This window comes from Rhipicephalus microplus, chromosome X (assembly GCF_043290135.1).
Source record: "Rhipicephalus microplus isolate Deutch F79 chromosome X, USDA_Rmic, whole genome shotgun sequence".
NCBI classification, from domain to species: Eukaryota; Metazoa; Arthropoda; class Arachnida; order Ixodida; family Ixodidae; genus Rhipicephalus; species Rhipicephalus microplus.
This window is the reverse complement of record NC_134710.1, coordinates 55403540-55422054: the sequence shown is the minus strand read 5'-3', so window position 1 is coordinate 55422054 and position 18515 is coordinate 55403540. Positions and strand designations below refer to the sequence as shown.

The following is an 18515-nucleotide window of genomic DNA, read 5'->3' as shown; positions in this document are numbered from 1 at the left end:
GCTTCTAGTAATATTTTTTCCCACTTCCCCCTTTCTGCTTCACTTAGTGTAGACATTGAGGGGTTGCATGCTAGGCGGAGGCCCTTAGGTGCAATTTCGTGAGATAGATATTTGGTTAGTTGTTCTGCGTGTTTTTCGTATTGCACCCGCTTTTCAATGATTTTCCTAATCGATAGAAATGAGTGGGACCATGCGTGTTTAAGACTGCCCGTACCTTTTGTTTCCCCGTGTCATTTGGAAGCCGCCGCCTTGGTCTTCGCCGCATTCGTCCGCCTGGTGTTGTAAGGCCTCGCTGGCGGGAGTGGCGACGTCGTAACTGCTGGAACCCTGGATGGCTCTTTGTGTCCCTCGGCTCCCTGTTGTTGAGTGGGTTTGGCACTGGAGTTTGCCGTGCAAGCCGTTGCCGCCGATCTCTGACTCACTGGTGGGACTCGCTGGCTCGCTGGCCTCGCTGGTGGTAGTGGCGACATCGTCACTGCTGGTGCTCTGGATGGCTCTGTGTGTCGCTCGGCTCCTTGTTGTTGAGGGGGCTTGGCACTGGAGTTGTCCGTGCAAGCGATTGCCGCCGATCTCCATGCCGCCGACGTCCATCGCAGCTGCACCCTCGTGTGCTGTGCCAGCAGCGCGACTCCCTCGAAGCTTGCATGTAAGCCGTCAGCAGCCAGGAAGCGGCGCAGCGGGAGTGTTGAGAAACCATGTTCGACGTAATAGACGCCTGCTCCCAACAACCCGTAGTGGCAGAGACGGCGGGCCTCTCTGCTGAATCGCTGTACCTCCATATTAAACTGATTCATTGATCGCCAGTTCGAGTCCCACCGTCGGCGATTGGGTGCGCGAGGTAGTGGCAGACTAAGATGCAGTGTCTTTATGTTCGGGCGCATCTGCCTCATTCGCTTCAATGCCTCCCTCAACGAATCCAGTGATCTTGAAGAGCTCGTCTTCAGGATGTCCGTGGTGCCCACATGCAGAAACAGCGTGTCCACCCGGTAAGGCAGGTACTCAAGTAGCGCCGGAATGTCCGAAAACATAGCGCCACCATAGGAGATGAAGCACGGCGTCGGTGAGTCGTTCGGGCTGAAGTGCGTGTGGACGTACCGCATGATTGAGTCCCCGATGACGGCACACTTCGTAGGGTAATTTGGATATCTCCGCGACAAACGCTCCGTTAATGATGTACTGGCAGCCATGGTTCAGGTAAGGCAGGTACTCATATATATATATATATATATATATATATATATATATATATATATATATATATATATATATATATATATATATATATATATATATATATATATATATATATATATATAACAGGTGGTCGAAATTTCCGGAGGCCTCCACTACGGCATCTGTAACAATCATATTGTGCTTTTGTGGCGGTAAATCCAAGCAATTATTATTATTATTATCTGCTAAAGCTGAATAGTTGATCTTAATTATCTTTTGTCAGTCAGTCATTCTGCTGATGGAACGCAAGCATGTCAACCTTTTTGCCCTTCAGCCTGCCTCTTCTGCTACAGCATACTAGTATATAAACCACACACTTGGAGAATCAAGTTTTTGCAGCGGTGAGTTGGCGCGGTTGGTTATAAAAGGTGTCCCACGTAACTTTAGCCAGAGTTTAAAAATATGCCGAAGCACGTAATTACGACGCGACCAAATGTATGTTGCTCACCATTGCCTGGAATTAGTCAGACTATTTTTTTTGTTCTCAAATATTGTTTAATTAGATATGTTTAATTAACTCACTTTTAAAAAACGAAGCTAGATAAAAAAAACTTCAATGAGAAAGTTGTAGATCGGTTTACGAAACGTCCAAATAGATAGTTTTGAACTTTATATATGTTGCGTATTTATGCTTTTAAGCTAATTACAAATGCCCGCGAAATACAAAAAAAAAATACCACGTGACAAACCCGCTCGCGTGTAAGTGCGCACGATGATTCTAGTGCTCCGTGACGTTCCGCGTACGAACGACCCGCTTCCGTCGCACCGGTTCGTGACAGCGATAAGCAGTCACAGCAGTTATTGTTTTTGTGGCTGATAGCGAAACGTGTTCATCGTAAAGCCACCACCATCGTTGCGGCATTGCCGAGACAGCAAAATGTGGCAAATGCTATGGTCGTTTGTACGCGGAACGTGAGGGAGCACTATAGAATGATATGGCGCACGAGCGGGTTTGTCACGTGATATTTTTTTTTGAACTTCGCGGGCATTTCTAATTGGCAGAAAAACACGACTACCTAATAGATGTAAAGTTCAAAACTGTCTAATCTGACCTTTTTGCCAACCGATCAACAGTTAACTTTCTGATTGAATTTTTTTACCTAGCTTCGTTCCTTCAAAATTAGTTAATTAAACATATCAATTAAACAATATTTGAGAACAAGAAATATAGTCTGACTAACTCCAGGCAACGGTGAGCAACATGCGTTTGGTCACGTCGTAGTTATGTGTTCCAGCATATTTCTAAACTCTGGCCCCGCCGCGGTGGTCTAGTGGTTAAGGTACTCGGCTGCTGACCCGCAGGTCGCGGGATCAAATCCCGGCTGCGGCGGCTGCATTTCCGATGGAGGCGGAAATGTTGTAGGCCCGTGTGCTCAGATTTGGGTGCACGTTAAAGAACCCCAGGTGGTCTAAATTTCCGGAGTCCTCCACTATGGCGTCTCTCATAATCATATTTGGTGGTTTTGGGACGTTAAACCCCACATATCAATCGATCAATCATATTTCTAAACTCTGGCTAAAGTTACGTGGGACACCCTGTATACTATCCATAGTAATATGAAACTTACAGTTGCTTCTACCGTCGTTAGTTCAATAGTGACTCATTTATCGATATAGTATCGATACTACCATCGATAGTTCCGCATCAATACCCAAAACCATGTCTACAGTGTTCTTTGTTGTCTTCCTGTATAAATGTACAATGGTTAGGGTTTTGGGTTCCAAAGTCACGATATCCTTACAAGGAATGCCGTGGCGGCGGGCTCAAGAAATTTTGACCATATGGGTTTAAATATAAACATGCACTTAATTATGCGTGGGTATCTGCGACCTAAGTGTCAGTAATGAAGCGTCATAAATAGCGGGTGCGCCTAGATATTTACATAATTATGTGTGAACAAATACCTAAAACTAATGATGCGTGCTTAATTGCGCCGATGTGTCCAGAATCGTTGATATACTATTGAAAATATGTATTTCTGTATCGAGATAATTTGAAAGTGTATTTGTAATCTGAACGGTGAAACACATACACTAGGCCGGACACGAGTATCTCGTTACTTTTTTGATGCCATAAAGCTGATGCGTTTCGAAGATAGGAAAGAAGTCGTTTTTATGCTAAGCCAAGAATAGGCACGCCGTCGGTCAGCGACAAGTTATGACATCGGCGAAGGGTTAGGCATACCCACAGACTGTGCAATGTAGTAAAGCGTCCTATATGCCGCTCACGATACGAATAATTGAGGAGGTGGCGCTGACGAAACTATATCTCTTTTAAGGCCGGCCGGGCATTTTAGTATTAATTATAGCATTTCGGAATTTGGAATAACACAAGCTTGTCCTCGTGTACAGTGGTGACGAAACATATATTTCGCGAGTCTTGTGTTGAAGCCGAAACACTGTCTAGAAGACAGCTTATTTGATAAGCTAATGTCATTTAAGTGTGATGAATGCAACCTTCTCAGCAAAATAGATGGTTTTCGTTACCAATTCGAGCGATGTTCAGCGCTTATTAAAGTATTTGCGGAACATCATCCCCCACATAACTAAAAAGTGTTTCAATATCTGCATGCTTATCGGTATTCCTGCATTTTTATTCCGGGACTCTTTTTTTTTCTTCTTTGCGCGACACTTTTTTTTCGAAATACCCCGTTGAAACACAAGCTACACTGTCGTCCTTTATGAAAGGGAACACGTGAGCACGTGACCTGCGCTCTGCGGCTGCTTCCTACGGGACTATCATCGACTGACAGCAAAAGAAAAGACATTGGCTATTGGCGTCATCTATTGACAAACAAAACACCGAGTTATTGTCGCCGAACAAGCACTGCAAGATACTGTGGGCAGCCATTTTAGAGACCAGGTCACGCCATCGCGTGGTCCCTTACATAAAGAACGACAGGGTACTTCAGTATCTCTATTTGAAGTTCCCAGCGCGTGTTTGTCAATGTCTGAATTCGGTAATATTTGCTAAGCACCTCTGCTCAGCCCTGATTCAACGGAAACCACCCGCCAGGTAAACTTTTCGCCGCGCCACCGTGCAGGTGCGAGTGATATTCAGCGGGCCGGCTAGAACCACGCCTCAACAAACCTTGAAAACAAAAGCAAAGGTTAACGGCACAAAAAACAAGGCATTTCCGCAGGCCTTGTGGTATTGAACCTCCCCATCCGCGGTCAGCGTGCTCTGTATGTCGCGAGTAAGAACGTGTTCACCTTCTGTGGACTATTTTATTTCCGAGCGATATGCAATGTATACACAGTCAGCCAAAGTTGATTGCGTATATGCTGCGTTTAGATGAAAACCACCGCCACTCGATGGTCTTCTTTTTGAGTTCAAGAATATTTGAGTCGTGACCTACCAGTGCCACCTTCACTTTTCGACACATCAATTTGATTGATATGCGGGGTTTAACGTCCCGAAACCACCATATGATTATGAGCGACGCCGTAGTGGAGGGCTCCGGAAATTTCGAGCACCTGGGATTCTTTAACGTGCAGTCAATCAAATCTGAGCACATGGGCCTACAGCAGTCGAGTACCTTAACCACTAGTTCACCGCGGCGGGGCACTTTTGGATACATCAATTAATCCAGCCATACATTCCTTGCAACACTCCATCTGCCGTTGAATAACTTCGCAGTCCACTCAGCGCAATTAACTGTCAACTTAAAATGTCATCTACTAAATCACTAAAATGAGTCCGCACACATTATACCAATAGCACTTGGTTTGGTTTCTCCATGATACGTAGATATAATCGATATTCGCGCTTTCTAGACGTAGCGCAGTGAATTAGGAAAGTCAGAGATGAAGCTCGGTGACCCGGAATATTAATTTATTAACTTTACTAGCAGCTTAATCAATCAGAACCTGAAATCACATGAGTTTGGGCATGCTGGAATCCCATTTCAGCATCCACACATGCTGCCTATAATGAGTTGCTGAATCCACCATTGGTGTGAAACCGATGTCGACGAACTTACTGAACAAAACGCACCAGGCAGCAGCATTTCGAGTCAGCGATACGTTGTGCCAGCACCTAGTCCCATTTGAAGCACCACATCCTATTCCAAAACGAGTGACGAAAGCTCGAGTTGAAAGCAAGTACAGCCAAACATACGTGCCAGGAATCGGCCACCGTGTGATCTTTGATTACTGCACTGTGCTAAAGAATGCTCATTTTTAAAAGTGAAAAAAAAAATTAAACCTGCAACTGAAGCGAACTTGAGGCAAAGTTACTTGAGAGGAGCAATGGCAACGATAACGCAGTCGCGTCGTACGCAAGCGCTGCGCTTTTTGTATTTAGCGCCATTTGGTTGTTACCCTCAAACGCAATAAGTATTCACTATGAATTAGAAATAGTATGTTTAAAAATTCACAAATTGCAATACAAAATTGATAAAGGTCTTTTAGTAATTTATTTTGTTACAAGTATTGCAGCAAAACAATAACATTAGTTACAAAAAAAATTTAGTTCTTGCTGTCTTAATAAGAAGTTAATTAATGTTCGCTTTCTTGCGCTACATATTTTTGGTTGTTAAACATTATTTGTTTTTTATTTAGTGCACAGCAGTGCTTTGTATTGTATTTTTGTTGTTTACTTACGTTGAGTTTGAGAGTATATTCTCACACGTACCGACGTCTTCGTTTCATGGCAATGTAACTGTGGATGTGGAGCTGTACCCTTAATTTAGAGCTGTTCGTACGTAGTATCTCTGTCATGAAAAAATGAATTGCAACGTCGTGAACATATTTTGCAAAGTTATAGGTGTTCTTTTGGTTCTGGTGAGTACCATTTCATCAAACAGGTGGGCTTTTCCGGGGATATTTTCTGGTTGAGTAATCCGGGTGTAGTTTTCAGCTTTATTGTGAGAAGCATTGCAACTTCCGTTTATTTCGCTTATGCATATGTGTACACGTGGTGCCTGCCGTTACGTTTCTGTGTGTAGGCCTTCGTGATTGTTTGCCCGAAACCCGTGCATGTCGGGCGAGTACGAAAAGCCGGTACACGTTGCACCTGTGTACACGACGATCTCGCTGTCGGCCTCTTTCATTTTCTCTGGCTTAACGAAGTGGTCGCCGGTGGCAGTTTTCCTCGACATTTGCTGGCGATTAGCCAGGCTCCGATGCCAGTCGTTACTTCTTAGCATACGTATGGCTCACAAACATATTCCGATAGGGATGCCTGCCTCGGACACATTCTGCGAGAGCTTGGTGGCACTTCCCGTCGTGTCAACACATCGCACGGGCGGTAATTGAATGGAAAACATGCTATTTGTGTTCATTACTGGGATGCGTACGTTTTGTGTGGGACCCTGTCAACCAACGCAGTGAGCGAGCTTCCTTTCGCAGTCCCTGCGAAAATGTTTCCGCGGGAACGTTCTTTTTTTTTTTTTCCCTAATTTATTTGAGTCAGCGTAAAGCGGTTCGACAACTTTCGCGCTCGCAGAAATTGCTTGACTTGGTGAGCGGCTGATCGCCGACAACAGAAAGACGCCGTTAACTGTTGAACCATTCTGTTAGCTTTGAAGCGATGTGCTTTCGTCGGAAATTAGCAGAATGTCGCCCTGATTGTGGGCTCATGAAACCCTTGGGTACCGTTTAAAATATGGTGTAGCATGCTTGCTCAAGAAGCCGACCTTGGTGTTCACGGAACAGAAATCGAAAGATTGCGGTGCTAGATTTACGAGTAAAACGTCACTATTGCGAGAAAGTTATGCTGTTTTAGACATTCACAACGACACTCTAGCGTGCTCAGTCGGTTTCAATTTAAGTTGACAAGCCGTACTTGGACACCGGCGGCATAAAAATGCCACACACGGCCTCCATGTAGCACAGCTGCAAGCAACGTGTGCGCAGGTGTTGATAGAGCACCCACCAATGCAAGACGTACGCGCGTCTGCTGACGTTGCAAAATCTACCACGTGTATATTTGTGGCATAGAGTTTATATAGATCTTACATTTATATACGCACATATCTTTTTCTGTCTTTTAGTATTTTTTTTTTCTGAAAGTAAGCTCAGCTTTTCAGCCCATTGAAGCAGTCTTTCGTGAAAGTTTCTCAGTCCTATGCATGAACAGGCCTGAGAAAACCGAAGCATTGCTTCTGCCCTTTGCACTACAGTTTTATTTTTAATGTTTGCAGCTACATAGTTTAATGTTGTAGTTAAAAAATGGAGAGGCATTGAAATATCTGAGCCTAGTCTCTGAAAAATTCCGTTACATGCCATCTCAAGTTTGTGCATTACATCTGTTGAAGGCCATTGTGATTCGTGTCATATGTCTAGCATTTTTTCGTTGGCTAATGTAGTCACCTTTTGTGATGTCGATGCGGGAGAATGTCTTAAATGGGTGGTATCTTAACTTTTAATGCTTTTGGGCCATGGTTCTGTCACACATTATAAAATGGTATTTGAAGTTTAATTTGTAAGCATTATTTGCACCCTATACTGGTTTCGTTGAAACTTAATTGACTTTCTGTGTTGGGGGTGAGTAGAGGCACATCGCTTTTCTCGCAACTTTCATCCGATGTGTTATTTCTTTTTACCCACCATTTAATTTGACCATCACTGTCTCCAAAGAGAAGCCTCATGGCGTTGAAATATAGCACATTAAGTATACCAGTTTTTTATTGTGATGTGCCATCAGTGGTGTAATTATTCTAAATTGAAATTTAAAAGTATTTATTGTGTCATTTTCTTGGATATTTTACATGTATTTCCGTGTGAGCTCTAATCTACTCGTATTGCTTGCATGCAACTACAATAACCAAGGCTTTAATGTAATAACATGTGTAAAGCTGTTTGTGAAAGACATGGTGATGGATCTGATGTCCAGAGTAGTTATAGATGCTGTTAATTTGAATTACACAAATATCACCATATTGGACTTGTGTGAAATGATTGTCTTCATTGTACAATTCACTTAGTTTCCAAGTAGCTGTACTCAGCTTTCTTTACTTTCTCTAGTTTGTTGTGCTTACCAAAAGTAAATTAAAGTGCTGTGCCATATATGAGCCTGCCAATAAAGTGAATTGAGAAGCATATTGTCAAATACATTTGATGTGGCTTCATGTTGTTTAAGCAAATGGCTACCACATGCTTCATTTCAAGCACTACAGCTTGAAGTTTATTTTGTTGATTTCAAGGCCATCAATGCTCAAAAACTGAAAGATGGCCACATTTTTCTGCTTTTGTAAAGATAGGCTAGAGTACTTGCTCCCGCCGTATTTAAGGCTGATTCCTTCGTACCGTAGCTTGGGAGAGAATATTAAGAGACGGCATGGGCCTATTAACAAATAGAAAACATGAATCAACTTCCCAAATATATTTTTCCTTGGATGGCTCCAATAAAGTGATGCTGTGCGTTGAAGTTGCATTAAAAAAAACGTAATCGAAAAATGACATTGCAGCAGAAGGCAGGGTTTTTGCAGTAAACGCATGCCTCTTTCGTGTTTGTTTCTATAATAATAAATACTTGTGCATGTGCATAATGATGTTTTCTGAGACGTGTAAGGCTTTACTGAACTATTAGCATCTTAACTTTTGTTCTGTGGAGTGTTCAAACAAAAAATTTTGAAGACTGGATAACATGTGAGGTAGGTGTGTGTGGATAAACCCGCATCAGGTGTAAAATTCTACAGATAATATAGCCTACAACAAATTTAAAATCTGTTTCAATAGGGCTTGTAGCACCACTGCAGCCAAAATGCGCATGTGGTTTTTGTGTAAACTAAACTAACTGCCATCTGTGTCACGAGTTTGAGTTGGCTGCCGCGATTCTCGCGAGCGCTCTCTTCCGAGCAGACCTTTTCAACTGTAAGAGGATGCACACTTGCATATTTACTTCTCGGAGGAGATGACGGCAAGCCTTCTTCGAAAAGTTGTTGCAAAGTGAAAAATAACTTATTTCAGCCTGATAGCATGTGCTACTCATGTGCAAGCGGCTTTGTGTGCTCACATAGGCAGCTATGTTTACATGAAAACTACTCTGGGTCCTGTCTCACTCGGTGCTCTTCTTAAACCAAAACTGCAACTGAGCCGTCTTCAAAATAATTAACTGTCATGTGCTCAAGCAAGCAAGTCTTCTAGCCAGAATAAGTGAGTCTTTAGCTACTTCTTGCGACAGAAAATAAAAGATGCAAAATTTTTGGGCCTGTTCTCTTTGAAAGAAAAAAAACATTGCTGTACTTTCTCTGTCTTCAAAGGTAAATACTGTGTTGGAATTGTAAGGTAAATAAGTATTCGAAAGAATTTTATCAGGTTCCTTATGCCACCTAGTCTTGTTACAGAGAAGCACAGCATAGTAGATAAGACTGAGTGGTCGTTTGTGGCTGTGTCAACAGTTAAATTTACTTCTTTGATATGGCAAATTCATGTTTCAGCAACTAAAATAATTCTTTATGAAAGGATTAGCTAGCATAGCAGCACACGTTTCACCACTCTCATAGCGTCTGACTTACTTGCCTCTCAGAAAGACCCAAGGCAGAGCTAATGGAAAATGAAAAATTTGGATGGGCCAGACCACAGCTTAAAAACTACAAATTTCCATTTCATCACTTGTGTCTTTACCTATTGGGCTAACCTTCATGCTCTCGCGCGAAGCGTTATGTCACAGATTTTAGTGTTCATGTGGCCAGCTGTGTTTACCTGAAAAACCAGAACTATTCTTCCCAGCTCAGTGTTCTTTGAAACCAAAACTGCATTTCCGTGCTTTTAAAATGCCTTTGAATAATTAACTGTCGCACACTCTAGTAATTGAGGTTTCCAGCCACGGTTAGTGGGTTATTAGTAGGACTCCATGCTTTCAGAGTTTATTAGCAGTGAAGCTCCTTATGGCCACACCCCATCGTCTAAAGTTCCCTGCTGCAAGACCACTCGCACCCCTCTCCCGCATGTCTCCCTCTCCCTCTTTATTTGACTTCACCCTCTCTGTTGGGCTGGCTCCCACTGTGCGTGCCGTACACTCACTTGCCTAGTTGTTCCTGCCACCGAGCACAGCAGATGCTCTCCTTTACTGGCTCTCCACTCTACTTCCTTCATGACACGATTGCTCTTGGAAGTGGACGCTACGGCCAACACAAGAACTAGCAATGCTGATGTTCCACCTTGCATCATGCCTTATGTGTTTGCAAATCACGCCCGAAGTACGAAAAAAGTGAGCATGGAGAAACACACAACGCATCACAAGCGGCTACTCGCATGTCCCAGCTTGCTGCAGCATATGCATTGCCTCTGCGATTAGCTTTGGCAGCGTGCCATTGAGAGCAACGGTGCGCTGCCATATCCAATTCCGTGGCTCACAAGTGAATCATACTGGAACAGCAGCGCTGTAAGTTCATGTGTCAGCCGTGTGGGCCTGCTCACTAGCAGAGCTGCGAAACTGTACTGGTTCTAACAATGTTGCCCGACCCTACCACCTTCATGAAAGCGAATAGCGAGGTCAAGCATAGTCATTTGCGTCCCATTTCTAAGGAGGTTCACTCACTGGTTGTATTTATACAACGGAACAACTGGTAGTCTTTTTTTTTTTCTTGAAATAGGGAGGGTGTTTTTGGAAATTTTTTTTTTTGAGAGGGGAGGGATTTGGCACTGATCGAAGTGTCGTGAACGTCCAATTCTTCGAAATTTGTAGTTTAATTGTGCATTGCAAATTGTTAGTGTGTTCTTGTTAACTTTATTTCCAATGAAAATGTGTTGCATTGTGGCTGACAATCCTGTTTCTCCATTTTTTTTTTTTTTTTTTCATTTCCTGCACAGTCGAGTGCATCATTTTAGAGACCACGAGTGCGCGTGCCGAGGCGCGTCTCTGCGCCTTCTGGCGGCTGCACGGCTCTGTCCGAGAGCGCGTACTACGCACGCTCGTACCATATCACCCGGCAGCCTGCCCTTTTGCTCGTTTCAACGGCACGCATCTCGAAACGATGCGGACGGTGGAAGGTGTCACTTCTATAGTCGCTGTGAAGACAATGAACAAAGCCGAGTGCTAATGTGACGACAGCACATCATTTGCGGGTTTCGGCGTTCTGCACATAGTGCACGTTACTCCTAGGCGATCCGCGGCGTGATCACATGTTGAATGTCGAGTTAGGCAATCAATAAGCAGAGCCAAAAAGTTGCCTTTTGCGCTCTCATTCGCCGAACTAACACACGTCGTAATACTCGGTCCAAATATCATGCGTCTATGAACATGCAGGAAACCACCAAACGTCCAACAGCTGCAGAAAAGAGCCGAGGAAGAAAGATGAAAACAAACTCGGTTTATTAAGGATAAATCCTTTATTAAGGCCGCTGCGATGGTGCAGTGGTTTCGATGTTCGGCTGCTGACCCGAAAGACGCATCTTAAAGCCTAGTCGCGCATGCCATATTTCGATAGAGGAGAGATTCTTGAAACTAGTATACTGAGTGGACGTTAAAGAACCCCGAATGAGCAAACATTCCCAAGACGTTACTTTGATGGAGCTCTGTCATATCTATATAATAACATTTATTTCTCTATATCGTGCTTCTGTCACGTCGAGAGCCCGCACTTATTATTGGTAGGAGTCGAGCCTCAACCCAATAGTTTCTAGGATTCGAATTTCAGATATTCATGTGTCGTCTTCTACTCGAGCCATAAACCCCGATTGAAGTCAACCCAATAATTGGATGCATTATAGTAGATTAAGACAAGTAAGCGTGAATTAATGCGGATTGAGACGTGCAAGAGATGTCATAGGCTTTCACTTTCGAGTCTTTTTATATTTGGGGATATCTGGGCATGTTTTTTCCGGAAACCAGAGAAAAGCACGAAGTTTGAAAGGGGCGTCAACGCTTTCAGTGTTTCAATAGAACTCTACCCATGGCATATGCACGGAACATTCTCGAACGCGAAGTTGTCGGGAATTGAGACTGCCTCCATTAACATTCGTCGCTCGAGCATTCACCACAGTACACACAGTCGGTCTTGGCCAGTGGCCGATGCTCTGCGAGTTTCTGGGCCGCCATGACCAGGGAAGGACTTGGACCACTGGTTCTTATCGATGGGAACCTTTCAGCCTCCACGTACTCTCTTATAATAGATAGAGAATTGCTTCCCTATGTCTTGAATTGGCCGTTCAAGGATGGTTGTTTCATGTACCAGCATGACAAGAGCCCGATTCACTCTGCTCGCAATGTGAAATCTTTGCTTGAGGGCTTTGCTATTCGCACATTGGAATGGCCACCTGTAGGAGCAGACCTGAACCCCATTGAAAACGTCTGGGGTCTCGTGAAACGCCGACTTGCGGCGCGGAATCTTGGAAGTTCAACGAAGGAGACCCTATTCACGGCCATACAGAAGGAGTGGGAAGCACTTCGTTCACGCCCCGAGATCGTGGCCGCGCTTTACAATTCGATGCCATCTCGTGTGGCACAAGTGATTGCCGCCGATGGGCGTTTGATTAAATGCTGAAAGTAGGGATCTTTCCTAGATAGCAGTTATAGCTATCGTTTTCTTTTATTTTATGGCTTATAAGAATAAACTGTTTATTTATCACGTTTCCTGGCTATTCATTCTGGATATTCAGTGGTTCACTGCACGCGCGATATTCGCACCTAGAAATGAAGCTGGCATAGCATCTCCGAGACAGAGCACAAAATTCATCACTGTAAGATGAGCATATCACGCAACTCCATTCGAGAAAAGCTGAGAAACTGCATGTTTTCCGCGCTGCAGCTAGGAACAAAGCGTATTGCATGGCGCGCTCGAGCCATGCTATTACATTAGAGGCATTCTTGCCGTTATATTATCACTCGGGAGTACCGGTGCTTGGACAGGGACTGCAGAAGTGGCACCTTGCGCAGTCCGCATCGTTTCGAGACGCGCGCTGTTGAAACAAGCGAAAGGGCAGGCTGCCGGGTGATATGGGACTAGCGTGCGCAGTACGCGCTCCCGAAAAGAGCCGTGCAGCCGCCAGAAGGCGCAGCAACGCGTCTCGGCACGCGCTCCCGTGGTCTCTAAAATTATGCACTCGACTGTACATTTACCCTGGTTATGAGGCTGTCGATGTGCAGTGCTGCAAACTTGCCAGTCCCTCTTTGGGAGGAGAGAAGATACGCAAGCTGATTCTCGGCTTTTTCTCCCAGCCTCTCCCAGCTTTGTGGTGAAAACTAAAGGACCTATTATTAATATTACTATTCTCAATTAATACTTTGGAGTCTTAGAAGGTGTGATATCTTAACACGAAAACATGTGAATATAAAAAGTGTTAATGTCTGAAATGCATTAACGCACGTACATTTGACCATACAAGCATAAATACTTGAATATAAAACAGCTGTGTTTGTTTCTATTACAACCTAAAGCTTTTAGTAATAGATGCAGGCATACTTCATGGTACTGCTGCCGCTTGTGAAGGTTCATTCTTTTGTATATACGATTCCCAGCTTTGAAAATGTCTTTTGAATGTTAGAATGCCCCATTAAAATTTTGCCCCATTAAAGTTTATCGGCTAAATCTGAATTGCTAAAAATTTTGCCAGTGGATGGGTATCGGGATTTTTCAGATGCGTCTCCGAAAATGCAGATCTTTAGTTATAGGATACCTAATTAAAAAAAAAAAAAGCGCAAGATTTTGTGTCAATGCTTCTATGTAGCTGTTGACTGTATCTTAGCTTCACAAGTTCTTGTAAATGACACTTTGTTGGTTCTAAAACTTGCTTGTTGTTGTTTGTGTCTCACAATTTTTATAAGTACTCTCCTTAACTTTTTGCAGCCTTAAAAATGTTTCTGTTCTTGTTTCAGTTGCTGTTAAGTGCTAGACAAGTCTCTGCTGAAAGTGTGGTGGCATTAACATCTTCAAATTTTGATGAGCATATAGGTATGTTTTTCAAAAACATGTTTTTTCTCCATTGTGTATTTAGTTCTGCAATTCGCGAGCGCATTTTGTGTTTACTGTTCTGTTTTTTTTCCCACCAGGGAAGTACGAACTAGTCTTTCTTAATTTTTATGCTGACTGGTGTCGGTTCAGCCAAATATTGGCACCAGTTTTCGAAGAAGCAGCAAAGAATGTCCAGGAGCACACAAAGGTTGGTCTATTGGTCTACATTTGAATTGCTGAGGCTTTTTATTTTCTTCCATGCAAATGAAATCGGCAAAACAATGTAGAGTTCCACATGGCCCCCCTACTGTGTTAAGGTAAAAGGAGAGTGATCGATAAGCACCATTATGACCATGGGCATATCCAGGGGTGTGGGGGGTTTTGGATATCCCGGTGCTTTCTTTAATTTTCAAATGTATAAGCCAAGTATAGATGTTGACAGTCGATTTATGTGCTTTAGACTTTCTATAAACTGACCGACCTTTTGGCGTGTTTTTTAATTTTCTCGTCATGCTCTCGACTGCATAGTTGCGTTCTCTGCATTGTCTTTTTCATTGCCTTGTTTGCTAATAGCTTCTATATCATTCTTGCTTTTTGTGCGCACTTGCCTGAAAGTGCAGCCTAAGCAGACAGCCTTAACTTGAGGGCTAAGATCTGCACACAGTGCATCCGTTACCTTCATGTTGCATGGAAAGGCTGTGAATGCTAGCATATTCAGTTTTTTTTTTTTTTTGTTATTCTGGAAGATATTGTGGTCAAGTACAGTATTACTCTGAAAATTTCAAATCTTCTTTTCAGGGGCAGGTTGGCAAAGTGCTGTTTGCTAAGGTGGACTGTGACAGGGAAAGTATGTGAATATTCATGTGGTTTTGACTATTCTTTTGAAGCTTCTCAATTGGCTACTTTTATAAAAATACACCTGCTGCTCCATTACTGTTTTAAGGACTCTTCTTGATCCTATGTATCACTTCAATGGGATGTGCCCTGTGTTCAAAGGAGAGTTTGGGGTGCAAAGCATTAGAGGAGAGCTTTTATTTCCTTCGCTGCCACTGATGTATTGGTGCGTTTTTGCAATCTCTCCCTACCCTCCACCTAGTGTCACTGTGGTGCCGGCACATTCTCCATTGTGCATTAAAAAATTCGTGCCCAAGTGCAAAGCTTGCGGGATTTGGTGAGAGTCTAGTGGCTTTGTCGTTACGATTATTCAAAATTTTCTAGAAGCATCTCCTTTCGCCTCACACTTTGTTGGTATGTGTATTGAAAAGTGTGGAGCATACATGCCCGTTGGGGGGGGGGGGGGGTATGGTAGCTTTGCATTTGCATGCACTCCTTAGTTGGGCTGAGCGAGCGCGTGGTGCTCTTGCCACCATGGGTACAAGAGTTGTTCTGCAATCTGCCGTAGATTAGCAGGTTTTGCTGTTTTTGTATTCTGTTAGTGTATTTTCTACGGCATGTGATGTTCAACGGCCTAAGCTGTTGTCTATCCAATAGACAAAAGCACGACTATATCGCTGATTTCGCTCCTTCACCACGGCTTTGCTTGTGGTTACCTGTTGAAAACAAAGTTGTAGGCCCTTTCCATTCTAATGCGTCTTCTTTACTTCACAACGTGCTATTTCTCTGCATTTCAAGCATCCCTGATATTCCCGAAGCCAAGCTGACCCTAAAGCTGTGTTGCAGCTAGAAATGGCAGTGAAAGAGTTAATTGTAATATTATCTTGTGTGCTCTCTATATACTGTCAATGTCTAACATTAATTAGAAACAAAGCACTAAGACAAAATAGCATTCGGAAATAATTTACCTTTTTCATCATGAAAGGACTGATGACAAACTTTAAAGAGACACTAAAGGCAAATAACAATCTGTCGGACTGAAAGATCAGTGTTTGAGAATGTCTAAAACATTCATATTATCAGCAGCGGAGATCTACTGAGAGAAATTTAGGTAAATGTAGAACACCATATGCACCACCAGTGGGACATTTTAGAATCATCCATTTTGGAAACATCCCAATGATGTCAAAGTCCTTGATACAATAAATTGCCAGTAATCAAGCAAGTCGCAATAAAAAGAGAAAGTTCTACGCATTGCAACACGTAATAAATCTGCATTTCTGTTTACTTCGTGGAAAAAATAACCACTTGGTGTTGCCATGATATATGGCAAGAGTGGTTCAAAACAACCTATGTAGTCTGGTTAGGCCAAATATGTTCTGCCATTTAATAAGGCTCAGTTGAACCAGGCAAGCACAATGTTTTTTTGACAAAATATTGTGCATTTTATTTCTGGTGTGAATAGCTTGCAGTGGCATAACTACAAATGGGTTGCGTTTTTAATCATTTTTTTCTCAAAAATGCTAGGCAAATGCAAACATGTCCATGATTGTGGTTTCACAAAGCATTACAAGTTTCAGCACCATCGTCTGGTAACCCTGCATTTCTACAATCCTTTGCATATGCGTGAATACTTTACACACTAAATACCTCTCTTATGATTTTGCTGCAGCAGTGATTCAATCTTGTCTAATATAAATATAGTTTAGGTCTACTTATAATCATCATCATTTAATGGTTAGCACTAACATAAATGTTTATGTACATACATTAATGCTTACGTATGGTGTGCTAAAGCTTTGCTTTTGGGTAACATTGCAAATGCAATCCGGTATTCTGGTAACAGGGCACTGTTAAAGAGAATCCGTACAAGCTAAAAGCTCCTCATGCAGCGTGCATGTAATGTTGCCGAATGCTGGAATGGTGTATGCCACTCGAGCTGCAGCAAAGAAACCGACATGGCTTTCCACTGAGTGCTGCAAACGAACCCCTACACTTGAAATGGCTGAGTGCTGTGCCTCTGCGCCATGTCGCAAGCCAGTGTGTCAGTGTCAGGTTAAAATAAGCATTTTCTTGGCACAAAAGTAGCACTATGAAGTTTCTGGACGGCTATATCGGCAATAAATGTTGACTTGATGTTTGCACAATGTCTAGTTGTGCCCTCGTTGATCTGGGCTAACTTGCTTTTTTCTAGAACGCATAAGGCTGTGGTAAACCTGAATGAGAAGAGAGGAAGCAAAGGGTCTAAATTCTTGTTGTGAAAACCAGACTAATTTTTGTTTTGTGCGTGTGCTAGTTTCAGGGACTTACGGTAAAATTCATTGTGCTGTAAATTTGTTGTCTATACCAGGAAGGCGTACTTTGATTTGAGCACGAGTGATACACCTTTTTTTTTCCATACTTTTTGTCTCTTTGCAGCATCTATTGCAGCAAAACACCGCATAACAAAGTATCCTACGTTAAAACTAGTGCGAAATGGTGTGGTCATGAAACGAGAATATCGGGGACAGCGCTCTGCAGAAGCCATGAAGAACTACATCATTGAAATGCTAAAGGACCAGGTGAAGGAAATACCACACGAAGCAGAGGCACAGCATGTGGAGGTAAGAAGTGCAACTTTACATCATGAAGGATTGAAGGCGAGTTGAATCTGGCTAGTTCTTAACACAAATGGTAGTTTTGGGACAGTCTGGGCATAAGGGACTTGTTTGGTTACTGCATGCTGCCCATTGTGGAAGGAAGTATCTTATGCAGTGATTCCATGCTAGTAATGGTACTTGAATATTGTTGCAGTAAAGCCATAGGTGTGCAGTCTCTATAGTAAATTAAGACATCACCACCTTAGACTTGTTAATCATATCCTGAAGCGATTGCATTTAGATAAACCTTTACTTTACCTGCCGTCTGCATAGTGCGAACGTCAAAGTGTGAATGTGAAGCATGCTTTTAGATGTTTTCTTCAAAGTTTTGTTTAGTGCACATTTTCATTCATCGAAAGGCACTGTTTAATATTTGTAACAGACAGCCTGAAAAAACAGATTTGTATTGTCCACTCGATGGTGTATTTTGGTGAGATAGCAGAAATGTTGAAGATGCAGGTGCCAGAGCATTTCATTCTACATTCTTCTGCATGCCATGACAGTAGGCGGAGTTATGGCCACAGAACAGTGGCCATAACTCCGCCTACTTTCACTGGCCTACTGCGCTGCATTGCATTTTCTAGGGCAAGTCACTTGTGCTGTTGTTTGTGCTTGGTTGAGATGATGATGAAACTGTATTTTTGACATGAAAAAGGGGAGCTTTTGCAGCAGCAAGAACCTGATTTCTGCGTTGGCATTTTCAGAAACAATTGGCACGTTCAATGACAAGTTCTTTTTGATATAGGTTGCCATTATTGTTTTTCATCATGTGGCTCTTTATACGAGCTCATCTGCGTCCGCATGCTCTGCCTAAAATACTGGAACTTGGAGGTAGTATGTTGTTTGTTGTTTGCACCAATGTGTGTCCTGCACCACTTTATTTTCGGTATTTAGCTTAGACCGTGGAAAATATTGTTGCATTGTAGCATCAGCGGTTTATTCTTATTTTCTGCTTACTGTGGCACCTTCG

General features: G+C 42.9%; 1 protein-coding gene across 1 annotated transcript in view; it reads left to right on the top strand.

The window, feature by feature from the left end:
* The first annotated feature begins 5848 nt into the window (after positions 1-5848).
* Positions 5849-18515, top strand: part of ERp44 (Endoplasmic reticulum protein 44) — a 59982-nt gene continuing 47315 nt past the window's right edge. Inside the window, exons 1-5 of the mRNA XM_037427173.2 lie at positions 5849-6018; positions 13997-14072; positions 14171-14280; positions 14871-14919; positions 17325-17509. Coding sequence (XP_037283070.1) covers positions 5962-6018; positions 13997-14072; positions 14171-14280; positions 14871-14919; positions 17325-17509 — 477 coding nt within the window. The 5' untranslated portion in view covers positions 5849-5961. The remainder of the gene's footprint in view (positions 6019-13996; positions 14073-14170; positions 14281-14870; positions 14920-17324; positions 17510-18515) is intronic.